The following is a 22911-nucleotide window of genomic DNA, read 5'->3' as shown; positions in this document are numbered from 1 at the left end:
ATGCTAGTTAAGGATCCTCACTAATGATAATCTGATAATAGGGAAAAATACTTGTTGAATTTCTCTGCTGAACTGGAATCTATACAATCTCTCTGACACTGTTGACTTTGTTATTAATTTGCACCATATCCTTGGAATGTGTCACAGATCAAGCTTTAATTAGACTAAATTTCTTCCGCCGCTTTGGACAGCCAGTATTATTTCTCTATGTGTTTCATTTGATATTGAGATTAATCTACATGACCTTAGCATTGTTATTTTAGGGAAATAAATATTCTAACTTTTATCAAAAGGTGTGGTTATTCATGACTGAAAGGTCATGAGCGTGACAATTATTGACTCTATTGATTATTACTGTTATTGATTATTGTTGACTGCTGATATTGCATATTGGTTATTGATTATTGATTTGCATGTACTGGAGCTATGGTAAAAACATCTTAATTGCGAGTCAAAAGTTTAATCGACCTATTTGCGTCCCCTTGTAAATTTACTTATTAAGGTCAGACGCGCTAACATAGATGGTAGCAGACTGATGGTTTGTCTCCTTAAGAGCTTATCAAAGATGTCCGGTACAGAATAACAGGTGTTAACAGTGTTGGTAAAGAGAGGTAATGGTTTGTCTCCTTAAGAGCCCATCATAGATGTCCCGAGATTTTAACAGAGGTGAAGGTTCATTATTACTGATATTTGGATTTTATTTTTCAATGATGTTAATTGGAGGGAAAATGTTCCCTTAGGCCCAGAAATGACTTTCCCTCACTCTCGGATCCTGCTAATGATTGTTTGACGATGTTCACAGTGTTCTAGTGACAGTGTGAATGAAGTAGGTTGTGCTTGCACAGCTTAGGCAAATCGCAGGTGAATTGTGAGGTTTGTGAGGGTTTAAGGAGTTTGCATACTCTAAAGGAAGTTGTAGAAGGAGTGTTCGTACTCCGCAGTGTTAGAGTAGAAAAGTTGTCGAACTTCACATGTGTGTGGCACTTTGTGCTCAAAAATTGTCCACTTGGTTGTTGATGTATGGACCCTGCATGGTCTAAGACTCCGGAGTATATTGAAAAGTGCATGAGACACTTGGGTTTTATGTTGTAATCTGTCTGGTTTAGTAGGTTGATCGGGTATGGTCAACAAGTCAGAGTGTGAGTCAAAGTGAGTGAAAGAAAATTTTGATGGAGAATTGGTGAGTCTTATGTGCACCAGGACAGACCCACTGATCAGTTGAGAGTAAAATTTGGGTGTCGAATTTTGCTTGCAAATCTGGGAGACCAGGAAAGAAGGAGTAACTGTAAGTGCGGGAAGAGGCGTCAGTGCAAAATCCGTAAAGCTTCTTAAGCGATTGTGTTACCTTTCCTGTAGTAAACCAGCAGATTTGTTTTTTGTTTTTGGGATTTTGATTTGTGCTTGCAATTTTTGTATTAGTTTGTGTGAATCGGAGTTTGAGATGACAAGCCGCAAGACTTTTTCAGCTGCAGCACGTGTGAGTGTGAGGTCATTGGAGCTGCGCTGGGATAGGTTGGTTAGTGAGAAGGGTCGCACACGGATTTGCAGCTGTCCGTGAGAGCCAATTTTTTGAGAAAGTAGGTTATGGAAATTCTGGGATTAAAAGTCACTTCCTGTTTTGATTTTGAATTACAAAAAGGTCAAAAAGATGAAATTTGTCAAAACTTTAAAGAGTGCCTTAAGGGGAGATACATATTTTACAGCAAGTATAGGCGAGGCTACACCACCAGAAGGTACACCAGCTTACATTGTAATGGAACAGAAGGGTGTTGCGCCATGTCTTTGGCTAAAGGAATGGTGCAAAGTGACAGAGAAGGATGGGAACTTAGCATTGCCTATGAATGGGACAGTCAATTTGAGGGTTTTTGAGAATTTAAGGATGGTGTTATGTGAATCAAACCCCTTCCGAGACCAGCCAAGTTTGAGGCATTAGCGATTTGGGAGCCAGTAGCCAGACAGCAACGGCAACAGAAATTTGAGAGGAGGATGGGAAAGACAGAAAAGATATTAGCAGAAGCTAGGTGGGACAGTGATCAGAGAGTTTGGAGGATGGAGGATGGAAACTTTGCACGGAATTAAGTTGTTACCAGCAATTATGCAGGACAATGAGAAGGAAGGAAGGAAGGGAGGAAAGCTACTAGAAAGATTAACAGAAGTCTGTCCGAAAGTAGGGAGGCTAGAAAGTCTTCATGGGTGGAGGAGGAATCAGATGATGATGAGTTTATCACGCAGTTATTGAGAAATCGTCCACCACCATATGCAGCACATGAGAGTGGTCCAAGTTCCAGTGCAGAACCAACTGCTCTGACACAGGTTAATGGGACAATATGTCTGATGCAGGTTAATGCTAGCCTGACACAGAATGCGATGCAGAGTGGTCTTAATGTGCCTACTACTCCTGTAGTGCAAAATCAGATGCAACTGCCACAGGTTCAGAACATTTATCCTGATGTGCCCATTATGGAAACAACTTTGAACTTAATGGTGCCTACAGAACAGGTTTTCCTGACTGAACCAGCTCCACATATACTGCCCCAAGTGCAGCCACAGGTAATGCCAAGATTCACTCCAGTAACAGGGACACAGTCAGATCTGACTCCAATGATGAATCAGAACATACGAGTTATTCTCCCACACAGCCTATGTACCAGACCAACCCAAATGCTATATCCAGCGGTATCCATATTTACACAGAAGAAACCTAATGTAGGTGAACACGGTGCCATGTCCCAAAATATAATGAAGGGAGGACGTAATGAAAATGCTCGAGAAGTCTCTCCTGTGGGACAGACTTTTGACGGGCCAAGATCATTGTTAAACCTTAGTCCATTTGTAGAATTTCCAGATACGATGGAATTGTCAACCGTTAGCCAGAGTTTGAAATTGTTGACACCGCAGACCCCGAATGCAGTTGCACAGCAGGTGCCACCAGTCCAAGCAAGTAACATTTCATTGCATGGATTGACAGCTCAGCAGTTGACTAAATTGTTAGACAAGCTGAATACCCCTAAGAGTGCTCCTAGGGGAGAGGATTGTTTGAATTATGCCAAGCCAAGTATAGAAGCGGATGAACTCATTGAAGGAACTATGGGTGTGAACAGGTTAGAATCCTACACAGAGACAGAATTGAGATATTTGTGCCCAAAGATTACGAGGGAAGTGAGCAATGTGCATCAGAAACTAGCAGACCTGGCAGAGGAATACGGCGTAGAAATAGAGAAAACAAAGCATTTGAAAAGGAGTTACAGATTAGCTTTTGAGGCTAAAGATTGAACACATGAGATCTGCCAGAATGAAGGCACACCTGGGGGGCATCAGTCAAATGGGAAGCAAGATGGGTAAAGAAAAGAGACAAAAGAAAAAGGGATTCTGTGGAGCTGACTGCAAATGTGCAGCAGGATAAAGATCCAGTGAAAATGTTACCAATGAGAGAGATTCCAGGAGGGAACTTTGTTCCTTGGAGCCAAAGTGATATTCTATAATTTACAAATGATTATCCAAGATTTAGAGAGAATCCATTAGAATGGTATCAGCGGACAGACAGGTTTGTGAAACTTGCGAAATGCCTGTGGGAGGGCTTGAACTCATTACTAGAGATAGTGGTTCCAGCTGGTCTGTGTATCAAGTGTTAGAGGCGTGTAGATTGGCCAACGAGTGAACCAGAGACAGACAAGAATAAAGGTGTACCGTCTCCTGAGGTAATGAAATATTACTATAAGGTGATTGAATTTTTGAAAAGTAGAATTTCTCCCAAGAATATTGATTGGCAGAGGATTGAGAGGACAGCTCAGGAAGTAAAGGAGTCGATACATGCGTATTATGAGAGATTGTTGCAGGCGTTCAAGCATTTCAGTGGTACACAGACAATTTAGGTGAGAGAAATGATTCATTTTGTGTTCAGATTTGTGGAAGGATTGAGACCTGAACTTAGCCAGAGGATTAAGAGTCATTTGATTTGCTGGCAAGCAACGCCAATTGATGAGGTGTAGCAGTATGCGAAATACTGCAGTGATGAGATTGAGTTGAAGCAGAAAAAGTTGAAAGAGAACGCAATGGTGATACAGATTAAAGCAGCTCAAACAGGAATGCAAGGGAATTTCCCACAACAGTTACCACAGCAGCAGCAGGGAAACATGATGTTTCAACCCCAGATGAAATGTAGAGGTCACAGAGAAAATGTGAATTGTGGTCCAGATTTGGGTACCGTAGGGGTTCAGAATGATGTGCAGAGAATGAAGAAATTATTGGCATGTCACGTTTGCGGAGTCGTTCCACATTGGAAACAGGAGTGTCCGATGATGGTGAAGGAGGGTGTCATTCAGCAAAGTAATTACATCAATTCATTCCAGAATATGAGAGGGCTGACAGTGAGAGGTCCTAATCCAAATTTTCAAAATAATGTGAATCAAATGCAGAATTTTCAAACCATGCAGCAAGTGCAAATGCCACGTGTACAGATTACACTGTTGCAGCCAATGCAACAGCAGGTTCCCATGGTACCTAGACAGGAAATTCCACCACCACAAGCCCCAATGGAACAGAAACAGATGATGCTTTCTCAACAGATCACGTGTCAGAGACTTAACCAAAGTTATAACACAGTGCACCAATTCCCATTACACAGTGAGAATGGAATAAATGATGATTGGATGAGTGGCAGTTCAGATGAAGGGCCATGTGTGCTTGCAACTTCCTTAGAAGAAGATCAAATAGGTCCCTGGTTATGGGTCACAGAGTTTCATTCTTGGTTGACACAGGACCTACACACTAGACAGTAAGAAGTGCTGACGTTCCAAATTTGCCCCTTTCAGGTAGAACAGTTCAGATTGTAGGTGTACTGAACCAATACCTGACCAATCCAATTGCAGAACCGGTTCAGGTTAAAATTGGCAACATTCAGGGATTGCACAAACCCATAGTCCAGTATCCTTACTCTGAAGAGATTTGCTGTTTAAAACAAAATGTTTGATTACTTGTTCAAATGATGGAATTGAGATTCAGATGAATAGTGGTGATGAAGATGACCAAGCACCATAGTTAGAAAGTGGAACTACCAATGAGGAGTGCCCTCTGATTTTTCCCGATGTTCACTGTAAAAGAGCTTCATCCTGATTTGCAGGGAACGGTTAAGGAGAAAGTGTGGGATTTGACAGAAAAAGAAGTAGGTCTGATAAAGGGAGTTGCACCAGTTAAAGTGACTGTAAGAGTTGCACCAGTTAAAGTGACTGTAAAGCCACATGCAGTTTTTCCTCAACTTCCGCAGAACCACATGCCACAAGATATCCTTATGAAGGTTGTCCAGATAATTGCAGACTTTGTAAAGCAAGCAGTTTTGAAGGACCTATTGAGAAGTCCATGTAAGTCACCAATAATGGGTTTGCAAAAGCCCTGTGGGAAAGTTTGAATCGTCCAGGATTTGAGAAAAATAAATAAGATTGTGGTCAAATGTTGTCCCATGGTGACAAATCCAGCCGTGATAATGTTTCATATTCCATGTGATGCTGAGTGGTTCACTGTCATTGATTTGGTGCAAGACTTTTTTTCTGTGCCTCTTCATGAGGATAGCCAATTTCTCTTTAGTTTCAAATTTCTTGATTGAGTTTACTGCTGGTGCAGAATTCCTCAAGGGTTTTCAGAGTCACCTTCCATATTCAATCAGATCTTGAAGAATAATTTGGAGTCATTGGAATTTCCTTTTCAATCAACCTTGGTGCAGTACATTGATGACTTGCTGATTGTGATCAAAACAAGGGACGAGTGCAAGTATGATACGATTGCCCTGTTGAACCATTTGGGAAAAAATGGTCACAAAGTGTCTCTGGTGAAATTACAATACTGTCAGAAAGTTGTGAAATACTTGGGTCACCAGATTGAGAAAGGATCAAGAAATATATCCAGAGAAAGGATTACAGCCATACTACAGATAAATCCCCCGACCACATAGAGAGATGTCAGGATGTTTTTAGGAATGGTAGGCTACTGTCGCCAATGGATTCCAAATTTTTCTGTCATTTCGAGGCCATTGCAGAAGCTGACTCATAAGGAAGTCACTGATTCTATAGTGTTACAACAGGCTGGAATGAAAGCGTTCACTGAATTGAGAGACAGTCTGTGCACATTGTTTTGTCATGAGCGTGATGCATGTTCTTTGTCTGTCTTGACGCAGGTCCATGGAGGTGTAAACCACCCAGTAGCACATTTTTCAGCTACTTTGGACCCAGTTGCAGCAGCCTTACCAGGTTGTTTGAGTGGAGTTGCAGCGGTTGGGCAAAGCCTTACACAGTGTTAAGGCATTGTGATGGGGCATCCCCTGACTATAATGGTCCCTTGCTCTATTGAGATTCTACTTATAAGGACGAAAACCCAATAGTTGACAGGTGCGAGGTTGACCAGATATAAATCGAGTATTCTAGGGTCACCAAATGTGTCATTGAAAAGATGTACAATGCTGAACCCAGCATCCATACTCCCAAATGAAAATGTTGAAATTGAAGAGAAGGAAGATGTTGAGCATGATTGTCATGAAGTAACTGATTTGTGCACAAAACCGAGATGTGACATTAGAGACACCTGATTGGAAGAAAATGACCAAATTATCTTCGTTGATGGTTCTTGTCTGGGATACAATGCAGGGACGCTGAGAGCAGGATATGCTGTGTGCATAATTACTGGTATTTTGGAAGCTTCTTAGCTTCGAAGAGTGTATTCTGCCAAAGTTGCAGAACTGGTAGCCCTTACTATAGCGTGCCATGTTTCCACTCAGCTGAAAGTTACAATCTATGCGGATAGCCAGTATGGATTTGGAATAGCCCATGATTTCGGACAGTTTTGGTCACAGAGAGGTTTTATGACCTCTTCTGGTTCACCAGTGAGAAATGGTGAAAGAATTAAAGTACTGTTACATGCTATCTAAATGCCTGAATAGATTGCTGTGGTGAAATGCAGTACACATCTGAAGTCATAGAACTTTGTATTATTGGGAAATTGATATGCCTATCACGTCACAAGGTTTTGCGCATTGAACTGTATATTGTTCAAGGATAAGTGGGAACCGTTACATGAAAAAGACGAAATATGTCCAAGTTTTACATTGAAAGTAATTGAGACCTTGGAGGAATTGAAAATGTTACACAATAATGTTGACAGGGAAGAAAAACATTTATGGAGCAAAATGAAATGTGTGCAAAGACAAGATGGGTCTCAAATGGCAAGGTACTATCATTGTCAAGCACACATTGGGAGGGATGCTATGATTCGATTGTCAAATATGATTGGTCCAACCCAAGGTTTAGACAGGTTCCTGGAGCAGTTTGCCATTGTTGTGTCATTTGCCAACAATTAAACATGGGAAAAGGGATAGTGGTTAATTTGAGCCGCTGGAAGAGCGGGAGGTCCATCCAGCAGAATGCAGATGGATTTGATTGAAATGCCTGTGTGTGGAGGTTTGAGATATATTTTGGAGATTGTTTGCCTTTTTAGTCACTGGATTGAAGCTTGCCTTACACGAAGAAATGATAGTCTCACAGTAGCGAAACTACTGCTTAGGGAACTGACACCATGTTTCGAGTTTCCGATCTCTTTAGAATCAGATAGGGGAAGTCACTTCAACAATGAAGTAATTAAATTACTGTGTGCAGCATTGAACATTGAACTGAAGATGCATTGTAGTTACCGCCCTCAAGCATCAGGACTAGTGGAACAGATGAATGGTACCTTGAAGTCAAGAGTTGCAAAGATGTGTGCGTTCAATAATTTGAAATGGCCTGACGCATTGCCTTTAGTTTTGATGTCAATGAGAAACACACCCGATAGGAAGACAGGATTGTCACCGCATGAGATTCTTATGGGCCGAGCCATGAGTTTGCCAGCGGTGCCTGTAAAATGCACTTGTCAACATTACAGATGATATGGTGTTGGATTACTGCAAAGGTCTGGCTAATGTGGTTCATTCTTTCTCTCAGCAGGTGGAAGCCACTACACTGCCACCGATCCATGACCCAGCGCACAACCTGAGAGCTGGAGACTGGGTTGTGGTCCGAAAACATGTGAAGAAAACGTGTTTGGAGCCTTGTTGGAAAGGACCTTTCCAGGTAGTTCTAACAACTATCACAGCAGTTAAGTGCACTGGAATTCCGAATTGGATTCATGCCATTCACATGAAGAAAGTGGCATGTCCACTGGATCATGAGGAAGAGGAGTTGTTTAGAGTACCAACAACAATGAAATAAGTCTCAGGGCCAGAAAGAGAACAAAGAGGAACTGACCGGATCTGAGCTCGTTGAAGACGGTTCAGTCACACCTGTGAGAGACAAAGGAGAAAACCTCCAGGAGGGTGACAGAGAGCCTATCTCAATTGAGGCAGCAGGAGAGGCTAGTCAGAGGAGGGCTTTTCCAGAAGCAGATGACCTTGATAGACAAACAGAGCAATTGCCAGACCCATAGGGGAAAGGAATTGAGATGGATCGAAATCACTGTGATCTGACTCCTCCTGAAGCGATTGCAGGTCCATCAAGAGAAAACACTGCAGAACAAGGAGAAGGTTCAAGTTTGACTATGAAGAGAACACTGGCAAAAGGTCCATTGAAAGGAGATAAGTGGCCGGAGTCACAAGTAGAAAGAGAAAAGGAAGTGGCTGTTGAGGGAACAATCGAGGACGAACTAGATACAACAAGGCGAGAAGATCTGAGTGAAGGAGAACTGAATGGTGATCAAAAGTTGAAAAGAAAGAGAATAGCAAGTCGAAGATACGCAGGTCCTGAATGGTTGTATGCAACTACAAGTGAATGGCAGCAAGAGTTTTTGACTTTGTTTTGATAGAGACATTCTGGGTAAGTATTTTGGCACCTAAAGGAAGCTGATGAACTGACCTGTTGAAACAATTTGAGAACATTTTTATAAAAAGAGACTGTTGAAAGTAACCAGTAGAGACATTGATAACCTGATTTGAGTTTTGAAACCTGATTTTGACAAGCTGCTTACCGATTTTGACAAGGGATCCAGGAAATGAGACTGAAAGCTGTAAATAACTGCAGAAAAAAGAGTTGTTTGTTTTTGGTTTTTGCTGCAGTTTTCCTAAATTTTCTTCTGCTTTCTGATTCTTTAGAGATCATGAGTAACATTAGCCAGCAGGGCAGGAATACTAGGGGGCTACATGTACACAAATCAGGCGTTCCGACTTGCAAAGTGCGAGTCTCAAAACCTAATGTACAACAGTGTCAGTGACACTGTTTGTGAATCACAATGGGGTCGTAAATGACCTACCTCATGAATATTCATGGGGTAGGTCGCAATTTGTGACCCCATTGGGAGTGGCAGCCCTCACATGGAGGGTGGCCTGCTGGAGACAGCAGACCACCATTAACTGGGACTGCTTTTAAATAAAGCTGTTTTCTTTCATTTTTTTTAAATGCAGCCTGTTTTCCTTAAAGGAAAACGAGATGCATTTCAAAATCAAAAATGAAAAGTTTTCTTTTCATTTTTTCAGAGCAGACCATGGAACCACTGCCTGCTCTGAAAAAATATTTTTGCTACCATTCACAAAACAATCATACATCCCATCTGCATTCAGTATTAGGAAGGGACACCCTTGTCACGCCCCTTCCTAATACTGATTCGCAAAACCCAAACTGCGATTCAGTAACAATTTACCGAATCGTAGTTTGGACTTTGTACACCCCAAGTAGCATTTTCCGAATCGCAAACGGGTCAATTCACCGTTTGTGACTTGAAAACTGCTTTGTATATCTGGACTTTGGTGCTGTAAATATATGAGTATTGGTTTGGCGATTATGTGTGGGATATTGTTTGTGGTGTTGATTTTGGGTAAGTCTGTTCTTGATAAGAGTGAAGCCAACCATACTTCTGCATTTGAGACAACTACTGCACTACTGTCAATAGAAAGGTTTAGATTATATGAGAAGTATTTACATGGGGATACTAATGCACAAGGAGAACTTTCTTCTAATGTCTTCTATCACTTGTTGAGTGAGTATGTTGAGACGATGGATGCAAGGAATTGTTATGTGTGTACGCAGATTCCTTCGTCAGTTGAGGAAGGAGTTACGTACCATAGCTTGCCTTTAACATATGGAATAAATTGTAGTCTGCTACTAACATGATTTCATATCCAGGAGTACATCCAGTATTTTTATTCAAATTATGACATGGTATTTTTGTTTGCCCCTATAATTAGGTATTTGAGTAGAGTAGCTAACGATAATGGCATACTATTACTTAGAGGTTTCTTCAAACCTACATTGACGTTTGGCACAGCTTATGTGCACAGGAATAATCTGACATGCTTGCTTACACCTTTAGAGAAAAGCTTCTTAGATCACAATGATGAACAGGACAAAGGCATTGAAGGAGAAGTTAGAAAAAGGCTTAGAGAAAAGGGCTTACAGGAATGATTATGCTTATAGCGCAATTAAAACACAAGGCAAATTGACTCTAGATGCACAACACGTAGGGAAACTTTGTATATACAGCCCTAAATCACGCACGAACACTTTATTTGTGGGAACAAGTGAATGTTAGCATGTGTTTTTGTTTCAGAGTAAATGGACGTTTATGTTGAATGGATAGGACGCAGCGATTCCTGGAATTGATTATATCCGTGGTCTTAATGCTTATTACCGTCTTCCAAGAGGATGGTATGTGACATGTTTTTTGGGGATAGTTTTCCCAAAAATCTATCAAATGGATAATTTGAAGAAGTTTCTATGAATAAATATACATGCACGCACACATATAAAACACACATATATGTGTGTGTGTGTATATATATTTATATATATATACACTAATTCTACCTTCCTTCTATTCATTATCCATTAACTTGCGCTGCCACCTCACCTCCCTCTCCATCACACCTCTGCATGTAAGCCCCACAATTACATGAATCTCGCTCGATTAAAAAAGACGCTAATAAAATATTCACAAGCTTATGTATGTTATCCCAGGGAGTGAGACGAGAGCAACAATCCAGTGGATATTTCACACTGAGCACTGTAATGGACTCTGCAAACCTTCGGCTAGTTTTTCTCTAGCTACAAAAATAGTCATTTAATTTAAGCCAAAGAATGATTGCATCTTTCGTTACTGGCATTATCCAGTGGGCTAACACGCCAGCTTCAACGTGGCCACATTTGCACTCACTCCTACTTGTCCACATCCTAATGCTGATTGATTACAGATGATAGCATGCTTAGCCGCTTAGGAGACACCAACCAACAAGGATGGAGAAGAGGATGCCGGGTCGATCCGAAGGTGGCTGAATGTCACGATCTTGATCTGCAGCTCGTATAGGTGGAGTGACATTGATGGGGTTCACTCGTGCCTGAAATGGAAAGCAGACAAATTAATCTAGATAAATTGGAAAAATGGTTATCAAGTCTTCAAGCTTAATAAAAATGCATAGTTGAAAGAAACGGTCTGAAAGAAGGACTCTGGGGTCGCAGTTAACAAAGAGCAGGAAATGATGAAAAACAGGAGGGGATGGGAAAGAGAATTACAGAAGAATGGTGCAGGCTACATTTTCTAGATGCGTTTTCTTGTGGCAACCTATCTTTTCCAAGTGAACGTTATTGTAATACATACACGTACCATGCAGTAAATACACGCAAAAAACTGTTTGTTATTTTCATACTGTAATTGTGACATAGTCACCAACAATAACAAAATGACAGAACTACTGTATTGTTATATTTTATTAAGTTTGAGTAGTGACGTTACAATGGTGCACCCAACAGACAGTGTGAAAGTCGGCCTACTTCAGACATTGGCTAAAGTCACAGAGCAACGGCACACAAGGAGCATGTTCGCACACAAATTAACTCCCTTAACTTACAAAGAAAACTATGACAAAGTAAATTTTCTTGAAACCCAAAAAGCCAAATTTATATATATATATATATATATATATATATATATATATATATATATATATAAGGAGCGAGAGAGAGAGAGCGAACGCAGAATTGAGATTGATGGGGAGCCAAAAGCAGCTTCCCCATTCTCACGTTGCTTTGATCAAGCTTTTATGTTCTGCTTTGAGCACAGCCTAAACCTCTTAATATTTTGCAATATATTTATTCGGCCATTGAGCAGATCAGCTGCTCTTGCTAAAGCAGTGGTCTGACAGTAAGGGACAGATGTAGGAACCGTTTTGCATGGCGCAAACTGCAGAATTTGCAGTTTGCACCATGCAAAACGCGCATCGCAATGCACATTCCCATTTTGCGAGTCGGTACCAACTCTCAAAATGGGAATGCGACTCGCAAATAGGAAGGGGTATTCCCCTTCCTATTTGCGAGTCGCACCGCGATGCAGAATTGCTTTGTAACCGCGAACGCGGTCGCAAAGCAATTCGCAGTTAGCACCCATGTGAAGTGGGTGCTAACTCATTCGCAAAAGGGAAGGGGTCCCAATGGGACCCCTTCCCCTTTGTGAATGGCGCCAAAAATATTTTTTTCAGGGCAGGCAGTGGTGCAATGGACCACTGCCTACTCTGAAAAAACGAAACCAAATGGTTTCATTTTCCCGAGTGTATTGCAACTCGTTTTCCTTTAAGGAAAACGGGCTACAATACAAAAAAAACTTTAAAAACTGCTTTATTAAAAAAGCAGTCACAGACATGGTGGTCTGCTGCCTCCAGCAGGCCACCATCCCTGTGAGTGCAGGGAATCGCAAGGGGGTCGCAAATTGCGACCCACCTCATTAATATTAATGAGGTGGGACTTTGTGACCCCCTTGCGATTCGCAGATGGTGTCAGGGACACCATTCTGCATATGGGTTTGCCGACTCGCAATTTGCGAGTCGCAAACCCTTTTCTACCTACATCTGGCCCGAAGTTTCAGGTGGTACACTGTTAGCCTCACTCTTAAACTTAACAAATATACCTAATAAAGCTCTATCACACATGCAAATAATGTTTTTATTTCTATAGTTTTGCATCATCGGATTGCTTGCAATCTTAAAAAAGCCTCCAATTGTTTCATATGAAATCTGACCTTGATTTAAAACTTCCCATTGTTGCATCACTTTTTGGGTCACAGGCTTCCAGATAACACATTGGGGACATTTAGAAAGTTGACCTAGGAATGCATCCTGCCCCTTGCTTACCATTGGTTTTGTGGTTGGTAACTCACATTTGTGGGCTTTCTATTTGCTTCCTTTATTTGCTTTGGGCTATTCAGCTGGAATTTGTCCTGCTTGTTGCCTAAACCTTGTTTACTGTATTCTCCCACCAACTTGCTTTTTGTAAACAGGCCTTTAAATCTTGCTCTTATCTTGTCACATTTTCTGGGCATTCAAAGACAGTGGTCAAATGTCAAACTGTGTCTTCTGAGAGAGCTTGTCATTTACTTTACTTTCACTGACTTCAAAGTGAGAGCATTTATAGGAAAGAGGGGTGCAGATTACTCTCCCCACTAAGCCCACTCGTGCCCCTGCTATACTCCATTTTTACAAAGCTGTATAATAACCCTTACATAGTATCTCACATATAATCTAGATGGCAGATTCTTTTACTAGATAGGTAAGATGGTTACTGTTTTTAACATGTAGATCCTTTTGTTACTTGCAGTTAATACATTGTAATCCGTCTAAGATAGCACAGTGAGCTATGAAGGACATGACTCCTACACCTTGTATCCCTCACTGTTTTAATGCTGCAAACATCTTTTACATTGATATACATACTTACATGATTTATTGTGAAGGTATGTTATGTATGTTATTTAAAGAGCTCTGACACCCTGCACTGGGATAAGTAGCACTATAAAAGAAATAAAATAGTGGTATTTACATTATCTGTGCACCTACTAGGACAGATCAACACATCTGACATTCTTACAGTGCACACATTTCTCTTGTAAACAAATAAACACCACAATCGTATGGCCACTTTGAGAATCCCTCCCCAAAACACCCACAGGTCTAAGCAGCCTAAGCTACTCTCCCTCTGCTTTTCCAAATTCAAAGCTTCACAATCTGCCTTTAGATTATTGTAACACTTTGCCCAATACTGTGTCTACTTACACCTCACCACACACTCTAACAACAATTACACTGCATCCTTCATGTCCTTTCATCATGGACAACAATAAAATACATAGATGCTCTTTCAGGCTCTGTCTTTCACTTATTAAATCACATATACAACACAAACAGGCCTCTTGCTTTTTATTACTTTTCCAGCCAAAGCCTATACAACATTAATTAGTGCACCTTAAGTTAACACCTTATGCTGAAAGAAAGGTCAATATGCAATAATATTTTGTTTTTCCACAATAAATACAGCTGCATACTTAATACCGATACAACTCAAAACACACTACCTCTGCCACAGAACACTTTTTCTTTTAAATAGAATTGACCTACTTGCATTATCACCTTAAACTACGCCAATCTGTTATTTTGAAACAAAAACAAATCCTCATCAGTAATATTTCATAACACATTACCAGGCATCTCTTTCTCACACCCCTACCTTTTGCACACACACTTAAATGTCACTCTTTGTGTTTGTACAACAGGTGCAGTCACACTAGGACAATCTGGCATCAAGGAGATATTGATAACAAATCACTGCTTCTACCTGATTTTTTTTACAGGATTCAAGGATACCATTTCCTCTATCTTTATGTCACTCTATGCCACTGCTCTCTATGCCACTTTACTCCGCACCACTACACTCTATGCCACAGTACTCTAAGCCACTCTGCTCTACACCACTGCACTCTACAACACTCTACTCTGCAAACACTGCACTCTCCACCACTGAACTCTCCTCCACTCTACTCTACACCACTGACCTCTATGCCACTGGAAAACTCTACTCTATTCCACTCAATGCCAATGCACTCTGTGCTACTCTAATCTACTGTGCACCACTGCACTCTATGCCTCTGTACTATACACTGAACCACTATAATCTATGCCAATGCACTCTACTTTACTATGTACCGCTGCAATCTTTGCCACTGCACTCTATACCACTCCAGTCTAGGCCACTCCACTCTACTCAGCACCACTCAACTCTATGCCAGTGCACTCTATGCCACTACTTTACACCACTCCACTCTGCCCTGCACCATACCACTCTACCATGCAGCCCTTCCCTCTATGCCACTATACTCTACTATGATAAAATTGACTCTACACCACTGTACTCTATAGTACTGTACTCTATGATGCATCACTCTACACCACTCTACTCTATGCCATTGTGTTCTACGCCATTCTACTCTAAACCACTGCACTTCACCCAATGGACTCTACACCACTTTACTCAAAACCAATGCACCCTATGCCACTGCACTCTTTTCCAACTCCTCTGCACCACTGCACTCTACACCACTATACCCTACACTGCAACAGATTATGGCACTGAACTCCTCTCCACTGCATGCTAAGCCACTCTCACTATTGTGCACTATGTCAATGAATTCTACGCTACTCTATTCCACTTTGCATCACTATACTGTATGCCACTGCCCTCTACAACACTCTACTTTGCAACACTCAACACCACTGCAGTCTGCGCTAATGCACTGTTTGCCAATGCACTCAACACCATTGCACTCTAATACACTCTAAATTGCAAGTCTGCACTGTCCTCTACTAACCTATATGCTACTCTGCACCACTGCACTCTATGCCACTGCACTCTACTCTGCACCACTCATCTCCATGCCAATGCACTGCACCACTCTACAGTTTACACCACTGTAATCTACTGTGTGCCACCTCATTCCACGCTACTGCAATCTTTGTGATTTTACAGCACTACACTCTCTGCCACTCTACTCTACATTTTTGCACTCTATCTTGCACCACTCCACTTTACCCTAAACCACTTCAATCTACTCTGAAATAAACTGCTCTCTGCCACTGCACTCTACACCCCTGAACTACACACCCCTGCACTCCTCGGCACTCTACTCCACCCTTTTGCCATCTCACACCGTTGCCCTCTACTCCACTGAATTCTATACTGTGTCACTTCCCTCTATACAACTCTGCACCACTATACTCTGCACCACTACTCTACACTACTCTACTTACTCTACACCCCTGCACTCTATGCCAATGCACTCTACACCACTTTACTAACAAACAATTCACTCGAAGCCGCTGCACTCTATGCCAATCTACTGTGCTCCACTGTAGTTTATGCCACTTCAATCTAGGCAACTCCACCCCACTCAACAACACTCCACTCTATAACTCATTACTCCATTAAACTCTACCTCGCTCTAGGCCACTCTATGTCACTCCACTCCAGTCCACTTTATGCCCCTCTATGACAGTACTCCACTCAATGACACTCTACGCAACTCCCTCTATGGCACTCCATGTCATCATTTTACTCCACTGTGTTCTACAATACACTACTCCACTCCACTACTCCACTCTACACCGCTCCACTCTATTCCACTTCACTCCATGCTACTCTATACCACTGAACTCTGACATTCAAAGCCACTCCACTTTACTATACTCTCTTCCACTTTATGATTCTCTATGTAATTCTTCTCTGCTACACTACTCCACTCAATGCTACTCCACTCTTTGACGATCAACATTGCTCTATACCACTCTACTCTACAGCACTCTACTCCAGTCTATGCAACATCCGCTATACCACTCAACAACACTCTATGCCACTTTTTCATGATACTCTACTACACTGTGACACTCTATTCAACTCTAAACCACTCAACTCTACAACACTCTACTTATCTCTATGCCCTTCCACTCTACAAAACTCTACTCCCGCCAAGATACTTCACAACACTATGCCAATTTGCTTAATGCCACCCCATGACACTCCATTCCACTGCACACTAATCAACTCTACTCTAAACACTTCACACCTCTCTATACCACTCCATAACACTCCACTCTGCTCTATGGCACTCTACGACATTCCACTCCACATCCTTCTCCTTAAAGTCACTTTTAGCCATGCTGAACAGCTGCCAAGCTGGTGTACAACATGGCTAAGTAGTGTTGGCAAAGCCAATAGCTCTTGCAAAGTCAGGATTTATTGGCTTTGTCAATGTTTGTTTCTTTCAAATTAATCCACTCTTAAATTCCATCTTCTGCATGCCTTCCTTCTCTGGGAATAGTCTACTCTAAGGCACACACATGTCTGCCTTAATCCCTATTATTGTATTTCTGCAAATTGTCTATGCCTCATTTAAAAGATCACAACTTCTTCTTTAAAAGTTATACACCTGCAATCTAATATCCTGTTGCTAATCTAGCAGTGTGGTCAGCCACTTCCATAAATTAACATTTCAACTCCCTTTTAAACAAAATGTTAATAATTAAATCTGTTCAATTTAATAGATTACAATATACAATTGTATCTTGTTTCTTTCTGCCTGATGCACACTCCATAATGCCTTTTCAGTTAAAACTTGAAGTTCATCTTTTGTCACTAACAATGAGATGTTATTTTATTTCTTCAGTCCAATGTTTCTATATATTTTCAGGCGTAACTCTGTACAGGATGCTTTTCAAGAGAAATTAAAAACTATTTATTGTTTCTTTGTCATAAAAAGCAAACAGTCAATTGAAGGTGAACTGACTCAGTAAAAGTCAGCACGCAGCAATTTAATGAATTGTCCCTTAATTTGAATTAAAGTACAACCTTCTGGTCTTGACCGTATTAACTGTCAATGCCCCACTGAAATATCAGTGAAGAATAATCTATTGTACCAGACAATCATGTGTTTGAACAGAGAAAGAAGAGATCTTGAGAAGTGATCAGAAAAAGCACTTGTTAGAAAAATTGTGTGCAAAATATTTGTAGTGGAACAGCTAGATCTCTCAAGCTAATTTGCGGTGGCAACATGTTTTGGTATTATTTCACACCTAAACCTGGAATAGAACACAAGGTTTTCTAACCAGAGAGGGGGGAGATAATTTCAGTGGGGCATAGGATACTATCTCCCTAGATTAATCTTCTACATTGAAAGCTTTAAGTAAGGCCTAACCAGAGAAACCACAAGAGACCCTGTATGTTGTTTTGTTAGACCCTTACCCACTTCATTAGTGGCAAACTTCATCACTGGTTCTCATAGTGGTCCCTATAAGCCAGGGTTGGTTCAACCATATTTCAAAGAGCACCTTGGGTGTCTTTGAATATAAAAATATGTTTGGGTCACCCAGGTATCCCTCCATTGGTGAGTGCCTGAGGTATAATGAAATCAGAGAAGGTGTCTGCAGGATATGATGTCCCTACACCCTATGTAAAGTCAGCATAATTCAGCCTTATATGTGTGGCCTCTAATGATCCAAGGTTTTCCTCAAGACTATATTTAATGCCCAGAGTCTTTGTGGGTAATTCTACAGTCAAAAGTCTATTGTGATTGGTCAGGTTACACATTAATTTGGGTTTGAATATGTACTTATTTATTGACATTTGAATTAAATTCTCTTCTAGTCACTGATAAATAAGAGAAAACATAAAACACCCAAAAGTACAAACAAAATACACCAAATGCCCCTTCCCATCCCTCCAGCCATCCCATCCTCCTACCCTCCAGTGCATTCTGCTACGGTGGCCTTGGTGCATCACGGTCCTCCTCCAACAGTGTTCAATCTCGACCAGGCCGGAGGCCTTTGGCTCATTGGGTTGTCTACGGATAGTAGGGTAGTAATTGTACAATTTAGACGAGTCTAAGTACACAAAGCCACTTAGGATAGAAAATGTCTTTGAGGTCTCTACCAGAATATTCCAAGAAGCAGACCCCCTGTTTGGTGAAGTCCTTTTCTTCACCCTGTGCTAGAATTCATGCTCAAGATCCACCACGTTCTCTTGATCCCCTTGTATTCACAGGGTGGCAATTGGTATGTCCATAGTCCAAGGATAGTTTGCTTGAATGCCAACCATAGTTGGAAATTGAACCTATCAGGGGTGGTATAGACTTGGTAGATATCTTTATCCGGGCTACCCAGTAACACCACCTTGGACCATCTACCAAGTCAGACCCAGTGATTTGTTCTATGGTGATCAACATCGAGGACCAAAAGGCTTGCTCCCGGGGGAATGACAGAGTATATGAATCAGTGTCTCCTCTGCAATGTATCTCCCGAACACAGTAAGCGTCCCTCTCTTCATTTTAGTCAGATCTGTTGGAGTGTAGTGCCAAATGTAGAGTGCCTGGAGCATTGTTTCCCTCCTACCTTTGTGGGATGCAAAGTTGTTAATCCATATTATGATTTCCTCCCATTGGTCATAATATAATGTGATGACCAGTTCACTCTCCCAGTCATGCTGAAGTGTTTGTTTGACCTGTCCCTGCTTGACATTGAGCATATTATAAATGATGGGTATTACTTGTTTATCACTAATATAATTTAGGTGATAACTTTTGAAAGGGGTAAGGATTCTTGTACAGCTCTGTCTGATTCTAGGTTCAAATAGCAAACATGGGAGATGCTTGTAGCAAGGCCATTTGGTCTCCAGAAGGGCACACTTCTCCTTCAAATGCTCAAAAGACTTTGTTGATCCCTGGTCACACATATCTCTCAGCGTTTTACAGCCCCCTTTTTATCATTTGAGGTTGGAGGCTCCATTCAGACCCGGGGTGAACTTGTGATTCTCCATAAGGGCTTGAATGGGGTCCGAAAAGAGGTGAGGCCATTTCTGACTCATTTTTTGTCCAATACTTCTAAGGTGACCTTTGTACCGGGGATACATGGAGCATCTTCTTTTGCTGGTATTTATGTTGTTATCAGATTTCCCAAAAGGGGTCTGCAAACAACGTGTGTCAATTATATACCATCCCTTTAACGTTTTACTCCTTGTTTAGTCATTCAGGAAGCAGACAGGAACTACTGCATAGAAGTGTGAAAGGTCTTGGAATTCCATTCCCTCCTGAACTGGCCTTAGTGTGCTCTGTCACTTACGGATTCTCTCTGCCTTACCTGCCATATGAAGGAGAAGCATATTGACTGGAGGTTGGTGATATAATCACATGAGATGTGGAGAGCGTATATCTGAAACACACATGGGTAGTGGGTAAAGTGTCTATTTTATAAGCCACAGTTATACCTAGCAGTCGGACAGTGGTGTATATTTACTACTACTATTAAGCTTGGATCTAATTCCTCACTGCAATCATTGTAAATTAATTTCTTCGGTTTTTGCTAGGTTGGGGGGTAAAGCCAACCCCATGTAGTCTATACTTTATGAAGCCCAACTGTTGGAAATGGCCTTTCTGCAGGGTCACCCGACTCTTTTTGCCTTCCTCCTTGTCTGACCTCATTTTTGCTGGCTTTAGGACTCTGCACACTTTACCACTGCTTATCAGTGCTAAAGTGCATATGCTTTCTCCTTAAAACATGGAGACATTGGCTCATACCCAATTGGCTTATTAAATTTACTTATAAGTCCCTAGTCAAGTGCACTACATGTGCCCAGAGGCTGTAAATTAAATTCTACTAGTGGGCTGCAGCACTGGTTGTGCCACCCACTGAAATAGCATTTTAATACATGTACCCCCCTAACCATGTCCCAGGCCTGCCCCTGCAGTGCCTGTGTGTGTAGTTTCACTGCCACTTTAAAAGTACTTGCCAAGCCTTAAACTCTCCTTTTTCTACATATAGGTCACCCCTTAGGTAGGCCCTAGGTAGCCCATGGGGCAGGGTGCTAAGTAGGTAAAAGGCAGGACATGAGCATGTGTGTACTATATGGCCTGGTAGTATAAAGCTCCTAAATGTGTTTTTACACTGCTGTGAAGCCTGCTCCATTCTTAGGATAGTGTTTGACCTGACAGACTTAGGTTGGTCACCCTTAACTTTTGCCTGCCTCCCTCTACTTTTTAGATACTGTTTTTGCTGGTTTTTAGGCTCTGCACACTTTACCACTGCTACCCAGTGCTAAAGTGCATATGCTCTCTCCCTTTAAACATGGTAACATTGGATCATATCCAATTGGATTAATTAATTTATTTATACGTCCCTAGTACTATATGTGCCCAGGGCCTGTAGATTAAATGCTACTAGTGGGCCTGCAGCACTGGTTGTGCCACCCTCTTAAGTATCTCCTTAACCTTGCCTCAGGCCTGCCATTGCAAGGCCTGTGTGTTCAGTTTTACTGCCAATTCAACGTGGCATTTAAAAGCACTTGCCAAGCCTAAAACTCCAATTTTTCTACATATAAGTCACCCCTAAGGTATGCTCTAGGTAACCCATAGAGCAGGGAGCTATGTAGGTAAAAGGCAGGACATGTACTTGTGTAGTTTACATGCCCTGGTAGTGTAAAACTCCTAAATTTGTTTTTACACTGCTGTGAGGCCTGCTCCCTTCATAGGCTAACATTGCGGCTGCCCTCATACATTGCTTGAGTGGTAGCTGCTGATCTGAAAGGAGTAGGAAGGTCATATTTAGTATGGCCAGAATGGTGATACAAATTCCTGCTGACTGGTGAAGTTGGATTTAATATTACTATTTTAGAAATGCCACTTTTAGAAAGTGAGCATTTCTCTGCAATTAAATCCTTATGTGCCTTACAACCACATCTGGCTGGGTTTAGTTGACAGCTCCTTTGTGCATTCACTCAGAAACACCCCAAACACAGGAAACTCAGCCCACTTGCACACATCTGCACTTTGAATGGGTCTTCCTGGGCTGGGAGGGTGGAGGGCCTGACACTTGCATGTCAAAGGACAGTAGCCTGCCCTGACATAAAGGACTGCCACACCCACTACTGGGACCCTGGCAGACAGGATGGAACTGAAAGGGGCCCTTGTGCACTTCTAAGCCACTCTTTGAAGTATCCCCCACTTCAAAGGCAAACAGGATCTCTGCCCCTACCAACTCAGACACATCCTGGAGAAGAACCTTGACCAGAACCTGCAACCTGCCAAGAAGATCTGCCTGGCTGCCCAAAGGACTCCCCTGCCTGCTTTTCTAAGAAGGTCTGCTGCCTTGCTGTTGCCCTGCTGCCTTTCTACTCTCTGGCTGTGCTGAGAAGTGTTCTCCAAGGGCTTGGATAGAGCTTGTCTCCTGTTCCTTGAAGTCTCAGGACCAAAAAGACTTCATTTCTGCAAGGAGAACTCCCTGTACAAAGAAAATCAACGCACCGTCTGCCAGAAATGACGCACAGCCTTCATTGCAGTGAGAAAATCACTGCACGCGAAACTGGAATGACAAAGCCCAACTTCCTGAGAGGAATCGACGCAGCCCTGTTATGCAGTAGAAATTTCCACGCAATGCCCACTGGATGGGCGCAGCCCTGTGACTTTTTCCTGCCAGTGCTGGATTTCAACGCCTCATCCCCGAAGAGGATCCAAGACTGAGCGCCGGAAACCAACGCAAAGCCTTTCCTGCATAAATAAGAAATGATGCAGCCCGAGAAATCAACGCATACCTCCCTCTTTTCCATGCATCTCCTCCTCTGTGGTTCCTTGCGGAGATTTTGAATGCAAGCCAGGTACTTTGTGCTTTTAAGAGACTAAAGACACTTTATATCATTTTTTTCAGTGATATTTCAAAATATATTAATTGCATCTTAATCGGTTTGACCTGCATCTTACCAGATAAACATTATATATTTTTCTAAACACTGTGTGGTGTATTTTTGTGGTGTTCTACTTGTTATTGCATGATTTATTGCACAAATACTTTACACATTGCCTTCTAAGTTAAGCCTGACTGCTCAGTGCCAAGCTACCAGAGGGTGGGCACAGGATCATTTGGATTGTGTGTAACTTACCCTGAAAAGAGTGGGGGTCCTTGCTTGGACAGGGTGTAACCTGACTGCCAAGCAAAGACCCCATTTCTAACACCAGTGAAGTGATATTACACTTATTTATAACACACAATGGTTTGCCTTAATTCCTCCTAGGACTGAAAACATCTCTACATGCAGAGTCACTCTGGGAACATCC

The 22911-nt window shown here is 41.8% G+C and overlaps 1 protein-coding gene across 1 annotated transcript in view; it reads right to left on the bottom strand.

Annotated features, from left to right (window-relative positions):
- Positions 1 to 22911, bottom strand: part of PCDH15 (protocadherin related 15) — a 2681631-nt gene that overhangs the window by 1437815 nt on the left and 1220905 nt on the right. Inside the window, exon 9 of the mRNA XM_069240977.1 lies at positions 11230 to 11338. Coding sequence (XP_069097078.1) covers positions 11230 to 11338 — 109 coding nt within the window. The remainder of the gene's footprint in view (positions 1 to 11229; positions 11339 to 22911) is intronic.

The sequence above is a fragment of the Pleurodeles waltl genome, chromosome 6, assembly GCF_031143425.1.
Source record: "Pleurodeles waltl isolate 20211129_DDA chromosome 6, aPleWal1.hap1.20221129, whole genome shotgun sequence".
Lineage (NCBI taxonomy): Eukaryota > Metazoa > Chordata > Amphibia > Caudata > Salamandridae > Pleurodeles > Pleurodeles waltl.
The sequence above is the reverse complement of the archived record's forward strand: the minus strand, read 5'-3'. Positions and strand labels throughout refer to the sequence as shown.